General features: G+C 34.8%; 1 protein-coding gene across 2 annotated transcripts in view; it reads right to left on the minus strand.

The window, feature by feature from the left end:
* Rnmt (RNA guanine-7 methyltransferase) overlaps nucleotides 1–8,933 on the minus strand; it is a 130,156-nt gene extending 121,223 nt beyond the window's left edge. The window contains exon 1 of one of the 2 annotated variants that reach the window (XM_090397359.1): nucleotides 8,905–8,933. Coding sequence is in view for 1 of the 2 variants with exons in the window: in XM_090397358.1 (XP_090253484.1) it covers nucleotides 8,905–8,921 (17 nt within the window). In the remaining variant the exon portion in view is untranslated. The remainder of the gene's footprint in view (nucleotides 1–8,904) is intronic. The other variant, XM_090397358.1, reaches the window with a different exon arrangement.
* Between the last annotated feature and the right edge of the window lie 9,239 nt (nucleotides 8,934–18,172).

Raw genomic sequence — 18,172 nt, forward strand, 5'->3', positions numbered from 1 at the left:
TAAAGTCATATCTATGATTTTGGGACAACAAAGAGGATACACCAAATACCTGTGCTTTTTGTACGAGTGGGACAGCCGAGATCGAGAGCAGCATTGGATCAAGAAGGAATGACCAAAAAGGGTCACATTAGAACCTGGAAGTAAAAATGAGTAACACAAAACTTTGGTTGCTCTGGAAAAAATCCTTTTACCCCTGCTTCACATAAAGCTAGGATTGATGAAGCAATTTGTCAAGGCTTTGTTGAAAGAAGGAGTGTTTTAAATACATCTGTGCAAAATTTCCGGGATTATCTACAGCAAAATTGAAAGAAGGTATTTTTTATTGGTCCAGACATCAGGAAACTTATGAAGAATAAACTGTTTGAAGAAAAAAATGGCAACTGTTGAAAAAGAAGCGCAGAAAGCTTTGAAAGAGGTGGTGACCAAGTTTCTGGGAAATCACAACCCCAACTTTATGATTGTGGAAGACATGCTACAGAAATTCAAGGATTTGGGATGCTCCATGAGCTTAAAAGTGCACTTTCTCAACTCTCATTTAGACTACTTTCCTGAGAATCTGGGAACTGTCAGCAGAGAGCAAGGAGAGTGATTCCACCAAGACATCAAGAAGATGGAAAGAAAGTATCAGGTGGAATGAAAACATGATGGCAGACTATTGCTGGATGTTGCATAGAGACGACCTAGGAAAAGAATTTCACAGAAAATGTTCAAAAAGAAGCTTTGAAGGAAAAAGAAAAAGACACCACAATGAAATATAAAGTATGTACTAGAGATTAATCTTTAATTACTTTAATTAATTTTTTTTTCAAATACTTTCATCCCAAAAATGTTCATGGAAAATTTTAAATACTGTTATTTTACTTAACATAATGATTTTTAAAGCTATTTTACTGTAATATTGAGATCCATTTTGTAAAATGGAAGAGATAATTGAAATCAGCGGTCAAAAATAAATCAGAAACAGTTAATAGTTTCCAGACAACTTTTCATGACTCGAATTTTGCAGGCCTGTGTTATTTAATAAAGTTACTAGTTTTGCCACTTAAGCTAGTAGCTTTATCTGGGTGAAGGATGAACACAAATAGACAACAAGCATTAAATATGAATCATTACATAAATAAACACCAAATGTGTAGGAACTGTTAGACAAAAATACTGCAAAACAGAAACACATGGAGCATGGAAGCTGGCACATGGTCAGTCATTGTTCAGCAAATCAGCCTGATAGTTTACAGAAAAATCAAAGTCCAACGCATTAAAAGATCTAATTAGTGACTTCCAAATGTCACACAAAATCATTCCTTGGTTTCTGTTGAGTGCATTATGACTGGATTACCACTGTAGCCTCTCTGATGTTGTGGGTACTGAAGTTGTCTTCTACATAAGGGAAAGAACTCTTGTCCTATTCAATGTTGTGCTGAGTGTGGGAGAAATGGAAAGCCAGACTGAGATGTCTTCTCTATTGTTATTGACATCTCCAATATGCTCCTTTTGTCTTATTTCTAAACTTCTCGATGTTTTCCCTATGTAATTAAGAACACGAGAATATGGAATACTGTAAACTCCAGGATGTCTGTTGAAAGGGTTGTGGTAATTGGGACGAGCATAACCGATTTTGTACCATTATAATGGGTTTGAAGTCCACTCTAATGTAATAAGATTTCAGGAGATTTGTAATTTTTAGTGAAAGTTCGCCAATAAAAGAAATGGAAACCAAGGTTCCATAATGAATGCCATGAATCTGTTGTGAAGAGGGATTAGAGAATAGTATTCTTTGTGCCTTTTTTTAGGATATCCACTGCTGGTCAATAGTTGGAGAATATAATGCAATTCTTCTGTTCCTTTATTTCTTATAATAGAGATCATCTTCTTTTTCAGTGTATGTACAATACCCAATTTTTCTGAAATATGGTGCAACGAGGAGAAATGTAGATAATGGTCTACATGAGTTGGCTTACACTACACACCAAGAGAAATGCCTCTGCCTGCTATTTTTGTAATCAGAACGTCTAGAATAGGTAATTTTCCTTCATTTTGATTTTATGGTGGTAAGAGTTGATGACAGAAAATCATGTAACTAAGACATCACTGTGTTTCCATATTATGAATATGTCTACATATCTCCACCAAAGTGACAGTTTAGGATTTGTAGATTAACAAGACATCTTTTAGAAGTTTTCAATGAATACAGTTATATGGTGCCAGTGGGTCATTATATCAAGCAATACTTAGTCTTTATTTGAGTTGTAAGTAAGCAGTTAGAACTGAAGTACAGAAAGGTGGTTTAATGTTAAATCCGGTGTCAGACAAGGATGTACATTATCTCCTCTGTTATTCATTATCTATATGGAAAGTGGTATTAAACCTGATATCAAAATTGGAGATGTTAATATCAGCAGTTTGCTTTATGCCGATGATGTTATACCTCTAAATAAATTTGCTACAAGTTTGCAAAAATTACCCGACTAAATTGAATAACTGTTGTAATAGATATGGTATGAAGGTCAGCAATAGCAAGACAAAGACAATGAAAATATCAACTGCATTGTGAATGGAGAACCTTTAGAACAAGTAAAACATTTCAGCTACTTAGGCACGATTTTTAGTAACGATGGTAAATTAAATATGGAAATAGACAACAGAATCAACAAAGCTGGTATGGTAGGCCGTCAATTGAATAAATTCATATGGAATAAGAGAGAAATTAGTCGAAACACTAAATTAGCTGTATACAAGACAGTGTTCAAACCAGTTTTAACTTATGGATCTGAGAGCTGGGTCAGAAGTAAAACACTTGACCAAAGACTAGAGACTGCAGATATGAGAGTCCTGAAAGATTAGAGGCGTGAACAGATGGCATCAATAGCAATATCATATTAAAAACGAGAATATTAGGAAAGAACTTGACATTGTCAGCATTCAGGAATGTGTTAACAGAACTAATCTTAGGTGGTATGGTCACTTAAACAGAATGGGCGAGGAAAGATTTGCAAAACAAGTATTCTCTGCCAGGTTGGCAGGAAAAAGATGCAGAGGAATACCAAGATATAGGTGGATCGATTCAGTAAAAAGTGCCTTAGAAGACAGAAATATAAGATCTGATAATATTAGTCTTGACAGGTAACAGGCCGATTTGGAGGAAAATTGTAGATAGGAAGTTAGTAATGATGTAAATTTTTCATGTAGTAATATCATATCCTGTACACCCCTTGAGGGTACATGGCAGAAATTTGGTATGTCTAATTCTGCCAATGCATGTCATCCATATCTGTCTTTAGCAGCAACCAATAATATATTTTGATTTATTAGCCTCCATCTCCCACCAGACAATCTAAAATGAACCATTTCCCCAGATCTAAAATCCTATATCACAAAATTTTTTTTTCATTTTTTTTTGTGAAATTGAATGTCTTGAATCCTAAATTTCTTCATTTTGAGAGACCCAAAAAATCTTGAAGATAAATTTTCTGTCAGCAGCATAGAATACTTTTTATATAGTCATTGAATAAATAAAGATGCCAAGAAATTATATTCTTGGTTTCATCCTTTATCCAAGTGTAAGCAAACAAAGCTGTATGTGAAGTCACTTCACGATTGGGCTACTTATATATAGAGGCTGATGACTTCACATCAATTGCCTTTGTATCCCATAATGCAATGCCCATATCCTTACAGACATATAATGTTATGCATAATGGGAAGGCCACTATCCAGGCTGGTTTTTGCCTTACTTACACTTGGATAAAGGATGAAACCAATAATATAATTTCTTGGCATCTTTAATTATAATACAACCAAATGAAAAAAACTTTCAACATAGTCTTTGTAGCACAATCACATGAATTCCTTGAGCCATGTTTTGGAAAGCAAGTTTTTATGATGTTTGTAGTTGATGATATATATTTTTCTCATGTTTTTTAATTCTTTCTTATCTCTTACTGTCACCAATGGTTTTATACTATTTAATTAAACTAAAAAAGCTAGTCTGCATTTCCTTTCATAAAAATAATTCAACAGTAAAGACAAATAATACACTTTACGAAAACAACAGAAAATGGTCAGCACTAATAATGACAGTCGCATGTCAATAATGTGATTCGGTCTCTGATTTGACAAGTTAATTGTGTTTCTTAAATAACAGTGTTAAAAAGAATTTTCATCAGTAAAATGTTCAAGTATATAATTACACTAAGCCAATTCACGTTGTGAAGCTTATGCCTAGGGTTTATACAAAAACCGACTTTTGAAAAAACTGGTTTTCGAATTCCAGTATTTCCAAAAAAAGGGTTAAATTGGTTTTCAAATTTTTACAAAAAAAAAAAAAAAATACTGCATTTGCCGGCATATAAGACGCACCCCATTTTTTCTCCACTTTTAGGAAAAAACTTTATCTTTCATTTCCTTGCGTTAATGATGAATCGATGAAATTCAATAATTTTTTCTTCATATTCAGCTGGCATCTTTTGTGATATTTTTGTTTTAGTCCGCACACATAGCTGGACAATAAAACAAAAAGACAAACAAAGATTAACAACAGCAGAAATGAAGTTTTTGAGAAAAACTGCAAAGTATACCCTATTTGATCACAAAAGAAATGAAGAAATTATGAAAGAATTAAACCAAGAACCAGTAATAGAAAAAATTAAAAAATATAAACATAAATAGATGGAACATGTTCAAAGAATGAAAACAGAAAGATTACCAAAACAAGCCTTAAAGTACAAGCCATTAAGAAAAAGAAAACCAGGACGTCCTCTTAAACGATGCCTTCTAAGGCCGGAACAGGCATTGCTAGGCCTAAATCCTTGATATGCATGATGATAACATAGCTGGTTTCTCTTCATGAATCTTGAACACCATGATGTTGATCCAGTAAAGTTGCCGATCCCTCTGTTAATGGCTATGTTAATTTCGCTTGATGAATAATCATTTTTGTAGGCACTGAAAGTCCTGCTTTTCTGTGGTCTAAAATCCAAGTATCCAGTTCTGCCTCAAGTTCTGGCCATTTTCCAGTTCCACTTCGTAGGTTATATTTACTATGAGTTGCTTTTTTTAGATCCTCTTCCTGATTCCACCTAGTTCTGATCATTTTCTCAATTGGGGGTGGCCTGAAATGCCGCTCTGCAGCCCAGTTTCCATGTTCTTTGGCATATGCAATCACAAGTAGCTTGTATGCAATATTGTAGCAATGCCGACGTTTTTCAGCCATAATTTGCCAAGAAATTTAGAGAAAATTTAACAGCAGAAATTTATCACCATTCACAACAACACAACAATTAAAAAATATATATATAAAAAATCAGCTAATTGCATTAGAACACAACAATTAGAAAGTTTAAACAAACAGGAACACAGCTGTGATACCCGATGACAGCACATGCGCATCCACTGAACTCTATGTAATTGGAATGCTCTCACACCGCAAGGAAGCAAGAAAGAAATTATGTAACTCGGAACAGAGAAAATTTCAAGAAATGAAAGTAATAAAAAACTGACTATCGGTGTATAATATGCACCGACATGTTTTTCAGACCTGTTTTCAAAGAAAAAAAGTGCGTCTTATACGCCAGCAAATACGGTATATACTGTATATAATTAAACCAGTAAAAAAATATTTATAATTGTTTTAATATTTTTCAGTTTATTTAATATTTATGGAACTAAAAAAATATAACAAAATAAAATATACTCCATACAAAACCAAATAAATAAAACTAAAATCCATACAAAATATCAATTTTTATTTCACTTAGTATTTTTCTTTGGGAAATATGATTTCAAAAAAACATAAAATGTCCACTGAACGATTACTTAATCTTGTTCTTATTCTAGATACAAAATTTCCTGAAATAGAAAATACTCTCTCTCACTGGCTACTGAACTTGGTTTTATCATTTTCAAGGCATCAAATAATAAATCTAAATTCTTTGTTCTTTTATTGGTTGCCTCAAATACTGAAAATTTGGCCTTCAGTATCTTTGGATTTAATATTATTTCTTTGGCTTCCTCAAGAAACCTATGAATTGATTTTTCCATGGCTTCTTTTAGAGCACTGCCGTGATTAATAGTTTCTCCGTCTCCAATATATTCATCGTCAGAATCTGTTTCCATACAAGAATTTGGATATATTCTAGACAAGATTTTTCCAGATAACTTAATAATATTGAATTTGCTGAAATGTTTTGTGGATTTTGCAAATATAGCAAAAGGGTCCAACTTGTCTTCTTTCTTGAATTCCTACTTCTAAAGCATTTAATAATTTAGAACTAATTTCAGTCCTTTAAATTTTTTAGTTTATTTAACTTTAAATTTAAATTCAAATATGCCTTCACTTGTTAATAAATTGGCATCCTGCCGCCATAAGGCCTCAGCTTCTAGATGTACTGGTCTCAACACTTTGAAAAGCTCTATGATTTTAGGATATTGAGCTTCATTCCACATACGAGAATCACCAATATCATTCAAAACTAAAACACATTCTTTTACTGTTATAAGTATTTCAATCATGGCCTCTAAACTATTCCATCTCGTGTGTCAAGAATCAGACTTAATTCCTTTCTTTTTTCTTGTTTTTTACATAATTCTGAAGGATGCCATCTCTTACAGGAGATTTTTTAAAAAAATTTACAAATTTCTCTAATTTGGGAAACTGATTGCTTGTAATTGTCAGACAACATAGGTAATCCACAGTGGTTATCTGGATCAAGAGAATTTAAAAATCCTCGCCATAGTCATCTTCAGATTCCATGGCTGCCACATAGAATAGCATAATCGAATACATTTGCGGATTTGCATGTCAAACATTCGCCTGACTCATGAATAGTTTTACTACAACATGCTTGTGCCCGAGGTGATTTCAAGTAAAAATGTTAACATTTTAAATTAAATAATTAATTTTTACATATTAATTCCAGTATCTAAAACTGTTTGTTTTTTTTTTAATTTAAAAACCAGTTTTCAAATTTCCTGAATTTATCCAAAAAAAAAAAGAAGAAAAAAAAGGTTTTTAAAAACCGACAAACCGTACTTATGCCAATACTACATCATAACCTAATACCTACTTAAGGGCTAAAACGAGTGCTGGGAGAATACAATATAAATGTCTTATTTTGTATTATAGTTGGCAGTGAAACAAATGAAAATCAATTTCTTGTTAAATGAAATTTTTAATGGTATTTCTGGTTTTATGACTTGTGATAACTTGCAAGTAATGCAAAATAAAATGTTTGAGAATACTTGAGTATTTAAGTTTATAACAGAGTATAAGAGATAAATAGTACAATCTGTTGTCATAGATTGGAAATGAAATCTCAGAAACAGCAGCAAGGCATATGTTTGAGAATATCTTCATACAAACTGGCTTTTGGTAGGGACAAACAGTCTGCAAAGGAATTCTTAATAAATGAATTACTATGTGAAGGCTTGAAAGTAAATACTAACATCAGCCAAAATCATTAAAAATTTATATGCAAATGGATAAAGGAATTTACATGCAAATGAAGTATGAATGGACTGCATTCACAGATGAAAGAATATAATTGAGAAAAAGGTCACAACATTCATTCATTCAACCCACATAGTGCAGAAATCTTGCTGAATTTTCAGCTTAGGCATATAATTTTGGTTACGAGATGACCAATTGGCATTAGATTCAGCATACACAAAGTCTATGCAAAATATGTAAATTATATGTGGCAAGAAATTATATTCTTATTTGATTCTTCATCCAAATAAAAGCAAACAAAGTCTTCATACAAGGTGTTATCATGATTAGGCTATTTGTGTATAGAGAAAAATATATGATGTCTGCATTAATTCAACCTCTATGTCTTCCTTGGTCTAGCTCCCACTGATAAGACCTCCATAAACATTGAAACTAACCTGGATAGTGACTTACCATAATACATAACACTATACATGTCCAAAAGGAAGTGCCTTTACATTGTGGGATACTGAGGCAATTGATGTGAAGTCAGCAGCCTCTATACACATAGCTTAGTTGTAAGATACTTCATGCACAAAGATAATTTCTTATCAAGTATGATTTACTTTGTTACAAGCGGAAAAAATTTCTATAAAATGTGTATTTGTTAATTTTTCTATATGCTGAATAAAATTTAAGTCTCTTCCTTCCAAGTTTTTTTTTTAATACAGAATTAACGTAAGTCAGTGGCAGAAAAAAAAATCAGGAATGTGTTACTGCTAACAAAAAAAAAAAAAAAACGTTTTCCATATGAAAACTGTTATATTCAAAACATTTTACAAATCTGAATCCTCCTTCCTTTCAAATTATATCTCGTTTTTTTATTCTGAAATATCTGACCCCAATCAATTTGAAAGAAAAATGACTCATGAATATCCATAAATATCATCACTAGTGTATGGCTTATGTGTTTTAATTAAACACTTGTCTACTAAAATTGCACTTTCCTACTCTAGGATGTACTACAGGGTACAAAACTTTTATAGGTAGCATATTTCATACATGACTACCTTTCATGATTTCTAGCATTAGCGTAATTTCTAGCAAACATAGTTCTATTAATTGGTAAGGGTTTACAATATATAAATAAAGAATTAAGCAACTATGACGGGCAATTAAATACAGGTCTTGTAATAAGGTTCTGTGAAATGTCTACAGTTTTAAAAGATATGTAACTCGTCATAAACAGCGTCAATGAATAATTCAAAGACTATATGTAGCATTAATACAATATTTAGATTTCACACGCCATACATAAAAACACAAACATGTTACTAAAAAGACGGGAGAAAGCAAAGGGCATTTGATAGAAAAAAAAAGTCAGATGACTTTTCCATTAATATTTCATATCATTTCATTCCCATTAGATACCACATATAAAGTAATTAATTTAAAAAATAACGGCCATACATAGAACTCACCTATAAATTTCGGACATGTACTATTCGCGCCTTCCAATACTAGTGCTGCCGACTAGTGCTGTTAAATAGCAAGTTACAAAACTTCTAACTTCCATTGCTTTAGAAAAGAACCAAAAGTCTCAAATGACATTGAAATTATTATTACAAGAAAGAATACTCATATCCATCGTAAATGGGCAAACCACGACATTTAAAAATATATCTAGAATAGAAACCGCTTAAAATACAAAGTGACTAAATAATAATATTAATTTAATGACTACTATTAAGTGGTGCCAGTGATAATAAATAAATATTCCGCTAACGCCTTTTATGCACAAAAGAAGTAGTGCGATGTCGTTTTGCTAACTTTTGAAGACAGTAGGCAACCAAACTCAGCCGATACGCAATTACTAATAGTTGCCTCAAAGCTATCAATGAATTTAATAGCATCCGGGTGGGAGACTGCGATAGACTACTGTTGCTATCAGGGGCAAATTATTCATGCTTGCTGCGCAAGCTCATTACTTGAGAAGGAAGTAATATTTATTTGTTAATAAATGCATGCCTTTATAAGCATTCCATTTAGGCTTTTATTTTTATAGACAGAAGACGTTTTAAGCTTGCGCGGCAATAATTGAGCTTTGCGTTGTGTATCGAAGGCCGATGCTTGCTCGTCTAGTCAAAGCTACCTTGGCTTGCCCGGTTGTAGAAGATTCCAGGTCCTCGCAGCAGCACTGTGATTTCATGCGCGCGCATAGCCATTTCACGTCGTCTCACTCTGTTGCTTAAACACAGGCCAAACGCAGTCAACGTAGCTCTAACCAGTGAGCTTCAGCCATCCTTTACAAGTGTGCTTGTTGCTTGGGAAAATTAAGTTACAACCAACTTTTTATGCCGATGTTGTTGACCAGTTCATAAAGAAGAACCGTAGGGTAGAATTTGTATTCAAATAGCTAAATTGAAAAAGATAAAATATCATTTCTAAAATAAATGTTGTATTTGTATTATTAAATGTACATAAATTTCTAGATATGTAGTTTTAAATGGTCAGTAATTCATTATTCCGCTAATCAGACTTCAATCACACTTCTCACTCCCTGAATGATAACGAGAGCAAGCATGAATTTCAAGACCAGCATTCGCCCCTGGTTGCTATATGATATATCGTTATTCATAATCATCACCATCATTATCAACCATTATCGATCCACTGCTGGATGAAAGCCTTTCCAAGATTACTCCAAAACTGTCTGTCCATGGCTCTCCTTTCCCCATGTCACCCCTGCAAATCTGATGATATCATCAATCCACCAAAACCCAGCTGTTTTGATAGCAATTTGGAGTTCATGGATACAAGTCTGTAATTCATGCAGTTGAAATAAAGATAATGTCATCTGCAAAGCGTAAATGGCTTAGATATCTTCCATTTATCATCAGACCTGTTCCTTCCCAATCAAGAAGTTTGAATATTTTTTCTAGGTATGCTGTGAGCAATTTTGGACAGATTGTGTCGCCCTGTCTCATACCTCTCTGTATTTCCACAGTAGAGATCTTCCCACTGAAATGAATTGCTGCTGTGGCTTTGGTGCATGCTGATTTGATGGTTCTGACATATGGTTGCTCCCAATGGTGGATTAAGGATAGTTGAGGCCCCTAGGCAAATTATATTTGGAGGCCCCCAAAATAATAATAATAATAATAATAATAATAATAATAATAATAATAATAATAATAAAAAGAATTTAAAAAAAAATAAAAGTTAGGTGGCAAATAAACGAAATTTTGTTCTTTTGAATTTTTTGAACTTCTGGATTTTTCTGCCTGTTAAAGGGTATAAAAGATGATAAATAATAAAACTTTTTATTTAATATTTATTTTTTTTAATTTTTTTAATCTTTTTTTACCATTTTACAAATTTTTTTTTTTACTTGCACTACACTTATAAGCCTGTGTAGCTCAGTGGATGTGGCGTTTGCACACCACCGCGCTAGGTCGCACGAAGGAAGTCTTGGTTTCGAGTCTAGTCGGCGACTAGAGGAAATTTTTCTAAGCCTTTTTTCGACCGGTTCCCGAGTTAGTCGATCTCTGGCACGGGCAAGCAGGTTTTTTCTCCCGGAAACTCGGGTTTTTCGTCCTGTAAACTCAAGAAAATCGACCGTAGAACCCACATTATTTCAGACATTAAATATATTGTGTTAGGGTTAGAGACCACGAGATGGCGGCACATTTGAGCCGCCTCTCTTCACTGCGTACCGCTTAATTAGTGATAGCTTTGGGCCATCTGTCTCTGATTGGGTACCAGTGGAGATTGAACTGCCCACTCAGTCTCCAAAAGTTAGATAGGGCTAAATGGCCTCGCCTACTCCCGTATATACGGGAATAAAAAGGCGTTAGCTGATTTTTTTTTGACTTGCACTACACTCAAATAATGAAAACACGAAAAGTCACATTAAAAAGTTTTTCTTTGAAACAAACACTTCACTCTTACACGATTCAATAACAAATGAAGTTAAGGAGCAACCTGGCGAAACTTCCTATCTCGGGAATGCAATCAGTTAATCTTGAAGCTGTCAATAGCGCCATGCGCCGACATTGGTAATGCGGTTTAATTTAAAGCATAGATAGCATGCACTTTTCAAAATACAAAATACGAAGCTTGTCAACTAGCGCCGACATTGGTATTGCGGCATTATTTAAAGCTTAGATAGTGCGTGCTGTTCAAAATACGTATTAAAATGTAATAATTGTTTTGAAATATTTTTGCTTAAAATAATCAAGGGTTTTATGATGTTTACTGAAAACATTAAACCTATTTTAAAACACTATAGGAAAATGTCTTGGCTTGGGGGCCCCCAAAGCTCGAGGCCCTAGGCACGTGCCTCATTGCCTTAATGGGTAATCCACCACTGGTTGCTCCATTTGTTATTCATAATATTCATTATTCATAATATTATATATTAGTGTTAATTATTGAGTTGCAGTACTAAAAACCCAAGTTTCTTAGAAGAGGGAAACCACTATATGCCACAGATCAAGTAATTCGGGACCGCGTCGAGCTAAGTCATTTCCACAGGTGCACGCACACACACACACACACAAACACACACACACGAGCCTCCTTTAAATAAAAAAATAAACTAATAATAATGTAAAATCACAAGTGTGTAGATATTGTCCCTTGGATTTCAGAGAGAGAGAGAGAGAGAGATGGGGAGACAGCTGAAATGAACCAGAAGCAGGTAACCAAGAGAATAACTGGTCTGCATAATTCCAAATATGAGAGAAAATTGAGGAGAAAGAAATAGAAGGAAGAGAGAAGTGATAGAAATATACAATATAGTAAGGGGTACTAATCTTATATTATGTATAAGATTATGTATCCCTTACTATATTGTATCTGCACTGTAAGAATTTGCACCAAATCTGCAAATTCTTACTTGTATTATAAATACAAGTAAGAATTTGCAGATTTGGTGCAATAGAACTCACCATCATGAAAGATAAGGATGCCCAGAATATAGTTAGGAAGTACATAACGTAGAATGTAATGGATGTTGTAGTTGAGATGGCTGTTCTCTGTCATTTAGATGTTGTTCAATGTTGTTGAGTGTTCAGTTAATATATTCAAAGAGAGAGAGAGAGAGAAAGAGAGAGGAAGTTATGATAGGTATTTAAACATATTACTAAACGAGCTCTCCTTTGTTGAATTCCTGGGGTCATGTTATGATAATGGTACAGAAGTCTAGACCAATGGAAATGAGCTCGGCTTTCATACCGCTACGCTGCCTGTTCTAGGATCAATTCTAATCGGCAACAAACTTTTAACAAGATAACAAGATAACAAGACGCATGATCAAACTTCGCGAACAGTTCGACTAATTTTAAAAAAATTACCGTTATTCCTTTCACTTAATTTATCAGATGATCCGCGAAAAGCTAAATTTTGGCTACCAAGGAATTTAATAATTTTAATCAAGCGTTCTAAAACACTCGTCCAATGTTTCTTTTCCATTGAGTCTGGCAATCAATAGTAGTTTTGTTTTTTAAATTTTTATCAAGTTCCTTTCATTTTAAGAAATTTTTCATGTGAGTTAAACTAGTCTCATGTCTATGCAAAGTTGTACTTATATTTCTCCAATCGTTATAACGTTGTACAAGACTACTTGATTCAGTAGTTGCGAAAAGTTTCCAACAAAAGCAAAAAACAGAATTTAAAGTTTCGGAATAAATGAGCCATGTTCTTGGCACGAGCCCCTCGTTTTCCATTTTTCTATTATAATACGTGTCGCCAAATTTACGACCATATGTATCTCTGGGATATATTATATTTTTCTTTTGAACAGACCCCATTTCAATTAAAACATCTCATAATTTTTCATCAATATTTCCCCATTCACCGATTTTCTAAATTTACAGAGACTAACAATGTATTAGTTTCGTGGTCAACTACAACCAAATCTTCTCCTAACTGTTTTTAACTTAAATCATGCGTCTTGTTATCTTGTTCAATAGTTGCAATAGTACTTTCATGAAAACTGGATGATGTGCACGGTGTTCTTCAACTCTGATTTCTGATGTATCCAGTTAGTTACAATCTGCATCAGAATATTTTAATATTTTAACAAATTTATTAAGAGCCCCAGTTCGTTTCTTAATATCTGCTTCTTTCGCAGCATGACGCTTACGCTTTTGTGCACGGGATAACTTATTTTTAATTTTTGATTCCATTTCTATTTTATACCCCAAAAAATTATTACACAACACGACACAGAGACGAAATAATAGACCACACTGCGTTGCTATCAGTAGCCTACTGAGATGTGTACCATATGACTGGTTAACTAGCAACAAATGTTTTGTACGAAAATTCGTTTCAGCGCATAAAAACCGTTCATCGTTTCACTTTAGATAGACTGCACTAGACACAGCATTCTGCAGGCAAGCATTTAGCCTGCTCTCGCTGCAAACTTGTAAACAGCTGGTTGATCAAAGAGGCGGTTTATATACAATTTTTTAAAATTTTTATTCGGTGCATCCAGCCTTATTTATTTTAATATTGATCATTCTAAGAATTTTTTGTTTTCATGATAAAAATTTTGTTTCTTAAAAATGAACTTACGAACTGTGCCCCGGCGGCGGCGCCCCCTTCGTAGCGGCACCCGCATGCACCGCATGCTCTGCATGTCCGCTTCCGCCGGCCCTGCATGTAGTCTTACCTAGAAGATTACCCGAAATGCAGAATTTTCTTCGTGAAGAATGATATATATACGGAATTACAAAATACGGAAATGCAGAGCTTTGATCTATCACCAAAGCTCTGCATAAGTATTTGGAGGGGAGATATGTTGGTGGTGCATGGGAGGTGGATAAGCGATATTTGATAAAAGTAGTATCAGAATGTATACACAAATTCAGCAGCATAAATCAGATAGGATGAAGTTGTAGACAAAGAAAATTTTGCAGAGGAATTAGAAAGAAAACGTATTCAGTATTCACGCAAGGAGTATAAGGCTAGAGCAATGGCATGTATGGAAGGAACGCCAAAACTAATTATGAGAGAAAGCCAGTTGATGAGGCAAAAAAAAATCTAAAGGGTTCTTTTACTATGTGGCAAGTAAAAGCAGGAAATTTCTATAGAAGGACGTTTGATTTTAAAAAGTGCAGATGATTGGGGAAGTAACAGAACCAATCTAAATAGCTGAATTACAGAGTGTGCATTTTATAGGGATGTACCATCTAAGTGGCGATGTTGCAATGTCAGATATCACATTGATTGATGGGCTAATAGAGTGTAAAGAAATGGCACTAATTAAAATATTGCAGAACCTCAATGTGCACGCAGGAATTGCATTAAATGGTGTATCGGACTCTGAATATGCAAGGGAATTATCAGCTAATCTGACTAAGCTCTATAATTGAAGCCTCGGTACTAGGAAGGTTCCAGTGGAGTGGAAAGGGGGCAAATTAATTCCAATGCATAAAGGAGGATACAAGACAGAAGCAGCAAATTCTAGCCAAACAGCAAACCAGGAGTAATATTTAATGTATTGCAGAAATTGGTTGGATTGGAAAATGATACTCTATAAGGCACAACGTGGTTACTGAAACTGAAGTCTTGCCTTAGTGATTTGCTTACTTTTTTATAATAAAATAAGAACGAGTTGGATAAGGGAAATGCAAAGGGTTCTTCGCCTTGTTCTGCCAGCCATTTTGAAAAATAACTACTTAACATTAAAACGCGATTAAATAAAGAATAATTTCAATGAAGCCCGCGGGCCACTAAGCTGTACTGCAGTATTTAGAATTCTAAGATGCTTTCCAGAATCACAAAGAACGCTGTGCATTTGATACTTTACATAAAATACTATAAAAAAAAAATATTAAATAGACATGCTTCTTCAGCCATCTACCAGCGCCAAGCGGTACTTAGGTACTCGTACTAATGTCGCAGGCAGACGGCTGAAGCAGTAGTTCGTTCGAGTGCGCTGTCTAGTGCTTTCCAGATACATCTCGAAGGTTTTCAATACTTCGTTATTTTCATATAAATATAAAGGGATCTCATCCACAGTCAGTCAGTCGTGAACAGTGTGATATTCGTGTATAAGCGCACGCAAGTTCGTTGTGTCAGCCATAGCCTATTGTGATTTTATATTGCCAGACTTTTTTCATTACTGTGAGACATATTCAGTGGATAATAACGACACGGCAATTTTGAATCGTTTTTTTGGGTTCATCCCCTTCCATCACTATGGCATCTAAGAGTAAAAAGTGTAAATCAAGTTATTCTTGTCGGGGTTTTTAATAAAAATTGGACCAATTTGTATTTCTTTTTGTGCCGATCGACGATAAGTCAGTGTGTTTATTTTGTCGCAAGTCAGTGTCAGTATCAAAAGAATACAATATAAAACGACACCATGAGACAAAGCATGCGTCCAATTTCGATTACCTTCAAGGGCAGCTTCGTGTGGACAAAGTGAACAGTCTCCAAATTTATTTAAATTGCCAGGAGGGTACATTTAAAAGGCAGAGGGAAAAGAGCGAATCATGGATCAAAGTAAGTTATGCAATAGCTGAAAAAATTGCTAAAAATTCAAAATCCTACTTGGCGAGTTTGTGGAAGAGTGTCTCATCGCTGCTGGGAATGTTCTATGTCCAAATAATATGGAAGTGTTTAAAAAACCGAGTTTGTCTGCGGTGCTGTAACTGTAGCACGACGTGTCGAAGAACTTGCTAATGGCATTGAAGGAACTTTAAAAACACAGTCGTCCGAATTTCCGTCATATTCACTTGCTTTAGATGAGCGTACAGATGTGAAGGATACAGCACAACTGGCTATCTTAGTCAATGGGATTTATCAACAATTCAGTGTGACAGAAGCACTGCTAGCGTTCGTACCTATGAAGGGAACGAAAGGCACTGATATTCTTGAAACCGCCAAGATAACGCTCTAGTGTTTCGACCTCAGCTTAACCAACCTCGAGGGTGTGGGAACTGATGGTTCCCTTTCTATGGTGCGAAAGAACGAAGGGTTTGTTGCCCTGCTACGGAAAGAACTGAAGGAAAAGATTTCAACTATTACCACTGTTTAATCCACCAGGAGAATTTGTGGCGAAAACTATTGGATTTGAGAATGTCATGAAAGTCATTGTGACTGTCGCCAACATTACTGGGGCAAGAGGATTGAATCATCGTCAATTCCAAGAGTATTTGACCCAAGAGTGCGAAGGGGATCAGGGCGATGTGGTTTATTATAGTGATGTGCGTTGGTTGAGCAGAGGGAAGGATCTTAAAAGTGTCTTTGATTTAAGGAGCGAAATACTGCAGTTCATGCAAACCAAGGGGAATCCGATTGCGGAATTTAGCGATCCGAAGTGGATGATAGACTTTGCCTTTGTGATGACCGACATCTCGTTGCATATGAATGACCTAAATACGCGGCTACAATCCAAAGATCAACTGATGCACACTTTGTATCATATCAAAGCTTTTGTGGCCAAGCTCAAACTTTGGGAGTTACAACTCACAAAACAAGACTTAATTCATTTTCAGCTTCTCGCTGAGGCCAACTGTTCGTCTCTTAATGAATACGCTACAAAATTAGCCGTGTTGCGAAGTGGGTTCGAACTTAGAAGAGAGATTTAGTGATTTTCGTAACCAACAGTCTTTAGATTTATTTTCAATGCCATTCAGTGTCAATGCTGCTGAAATGCCAGGCTCAGTACAAATGGAGCTGCTTAGACTCCAAAACATCTCTTCTTTGAGAGAAAAATTATTCAATGTGCCCTTGCTTACATTTTAAAACGACTACATTTCTGAGGACGCATTCCCTAATCTTTGCCGGCATGCTTTGAAGATGTGCGCTTTGTTAGGAAGCACATCTTATGTGAGCAGTTTTTCTCCAGAATGAAGCATGTGAGGTCCAAGACAAAGATTACAGACCATAATCTTAGAATACTCTGCGCATAGCGACTTCCAACATTGACACCAACATCGACAAGGTGGTCAAGGAAAAACATTGCCAAGTTGCCCATTGACATTGTAAAAAATGAATGTTTACTTCATTCAATTATGTTTTTTCAAGTATTGATTGTATTTACTTATCATGAACCCGACTCCTACCCCTACGCTCTTAAAGATCAGTTTGTTTATTTTTATAAGATTTTATGTAAAGTATCAAATGCACAGAGTTCCTTGTGAATCTGGAAATCATCTCACTAAATACCGCAGAATAGCTTAGTGGCCCGCTGGCTTCATTGAAATTTTTAATGCGGCCAGCACTGTCTGAATTGGCCACAAACTTGGATCATTTATATTCACTTGATCACCATCGTTATTATTGTTTTCTTCGTTATTTGCTGTATCCAAAACGTTTGTATAATCAGAGGCGTCTTTTTCGACGAATCCCACAGTTTCTACATTTTTGTTGAAAAGTTGTGTAGCTTGTTTGGAGTTTTCTTCTTTAGTTGAAGTTTGAATCGCAACTGCCGAAGTCGTAGCAATTTCGTTGTCAGATTTATTTTGTAGCCATGAAAACAAATCTACTTGTGACTTTTTGAGATTTTGCTTTCTTCTTTTTTCTTTTCTGCTGATTTCCTTTTTTGACACCCAGAGGGATGCTTTCTTGGCATGGACATTATGGGTTAGGCTTTGCCTGTCGAATAAGTAAATAATATTAAATATTTTTAACTACAAAGATAATAAGCCAAAAGGCTATTTTACCGCGAATTTGTTAATTAAGAGGGAGATGTTAAATTCCGTTTTATTTTATAGACGGGTACGAAACTCG

Source organism: Typopeltis vanoorti, chromosome 9, assembly GCF_054136105.1.
Source record: "Typopeltis vanoorti isolate ZY-2024b chromosome 9, IOZ_Tvanoo_1.0, whole genome shotgun sequence".
Classification (NCBI taxonomy): Eukaryota; Metazoa; Arthropoda; class Arachnida; order Uropygi; family Thelyphonidae; genus Typopeltis; species Typopeltis vanoorti.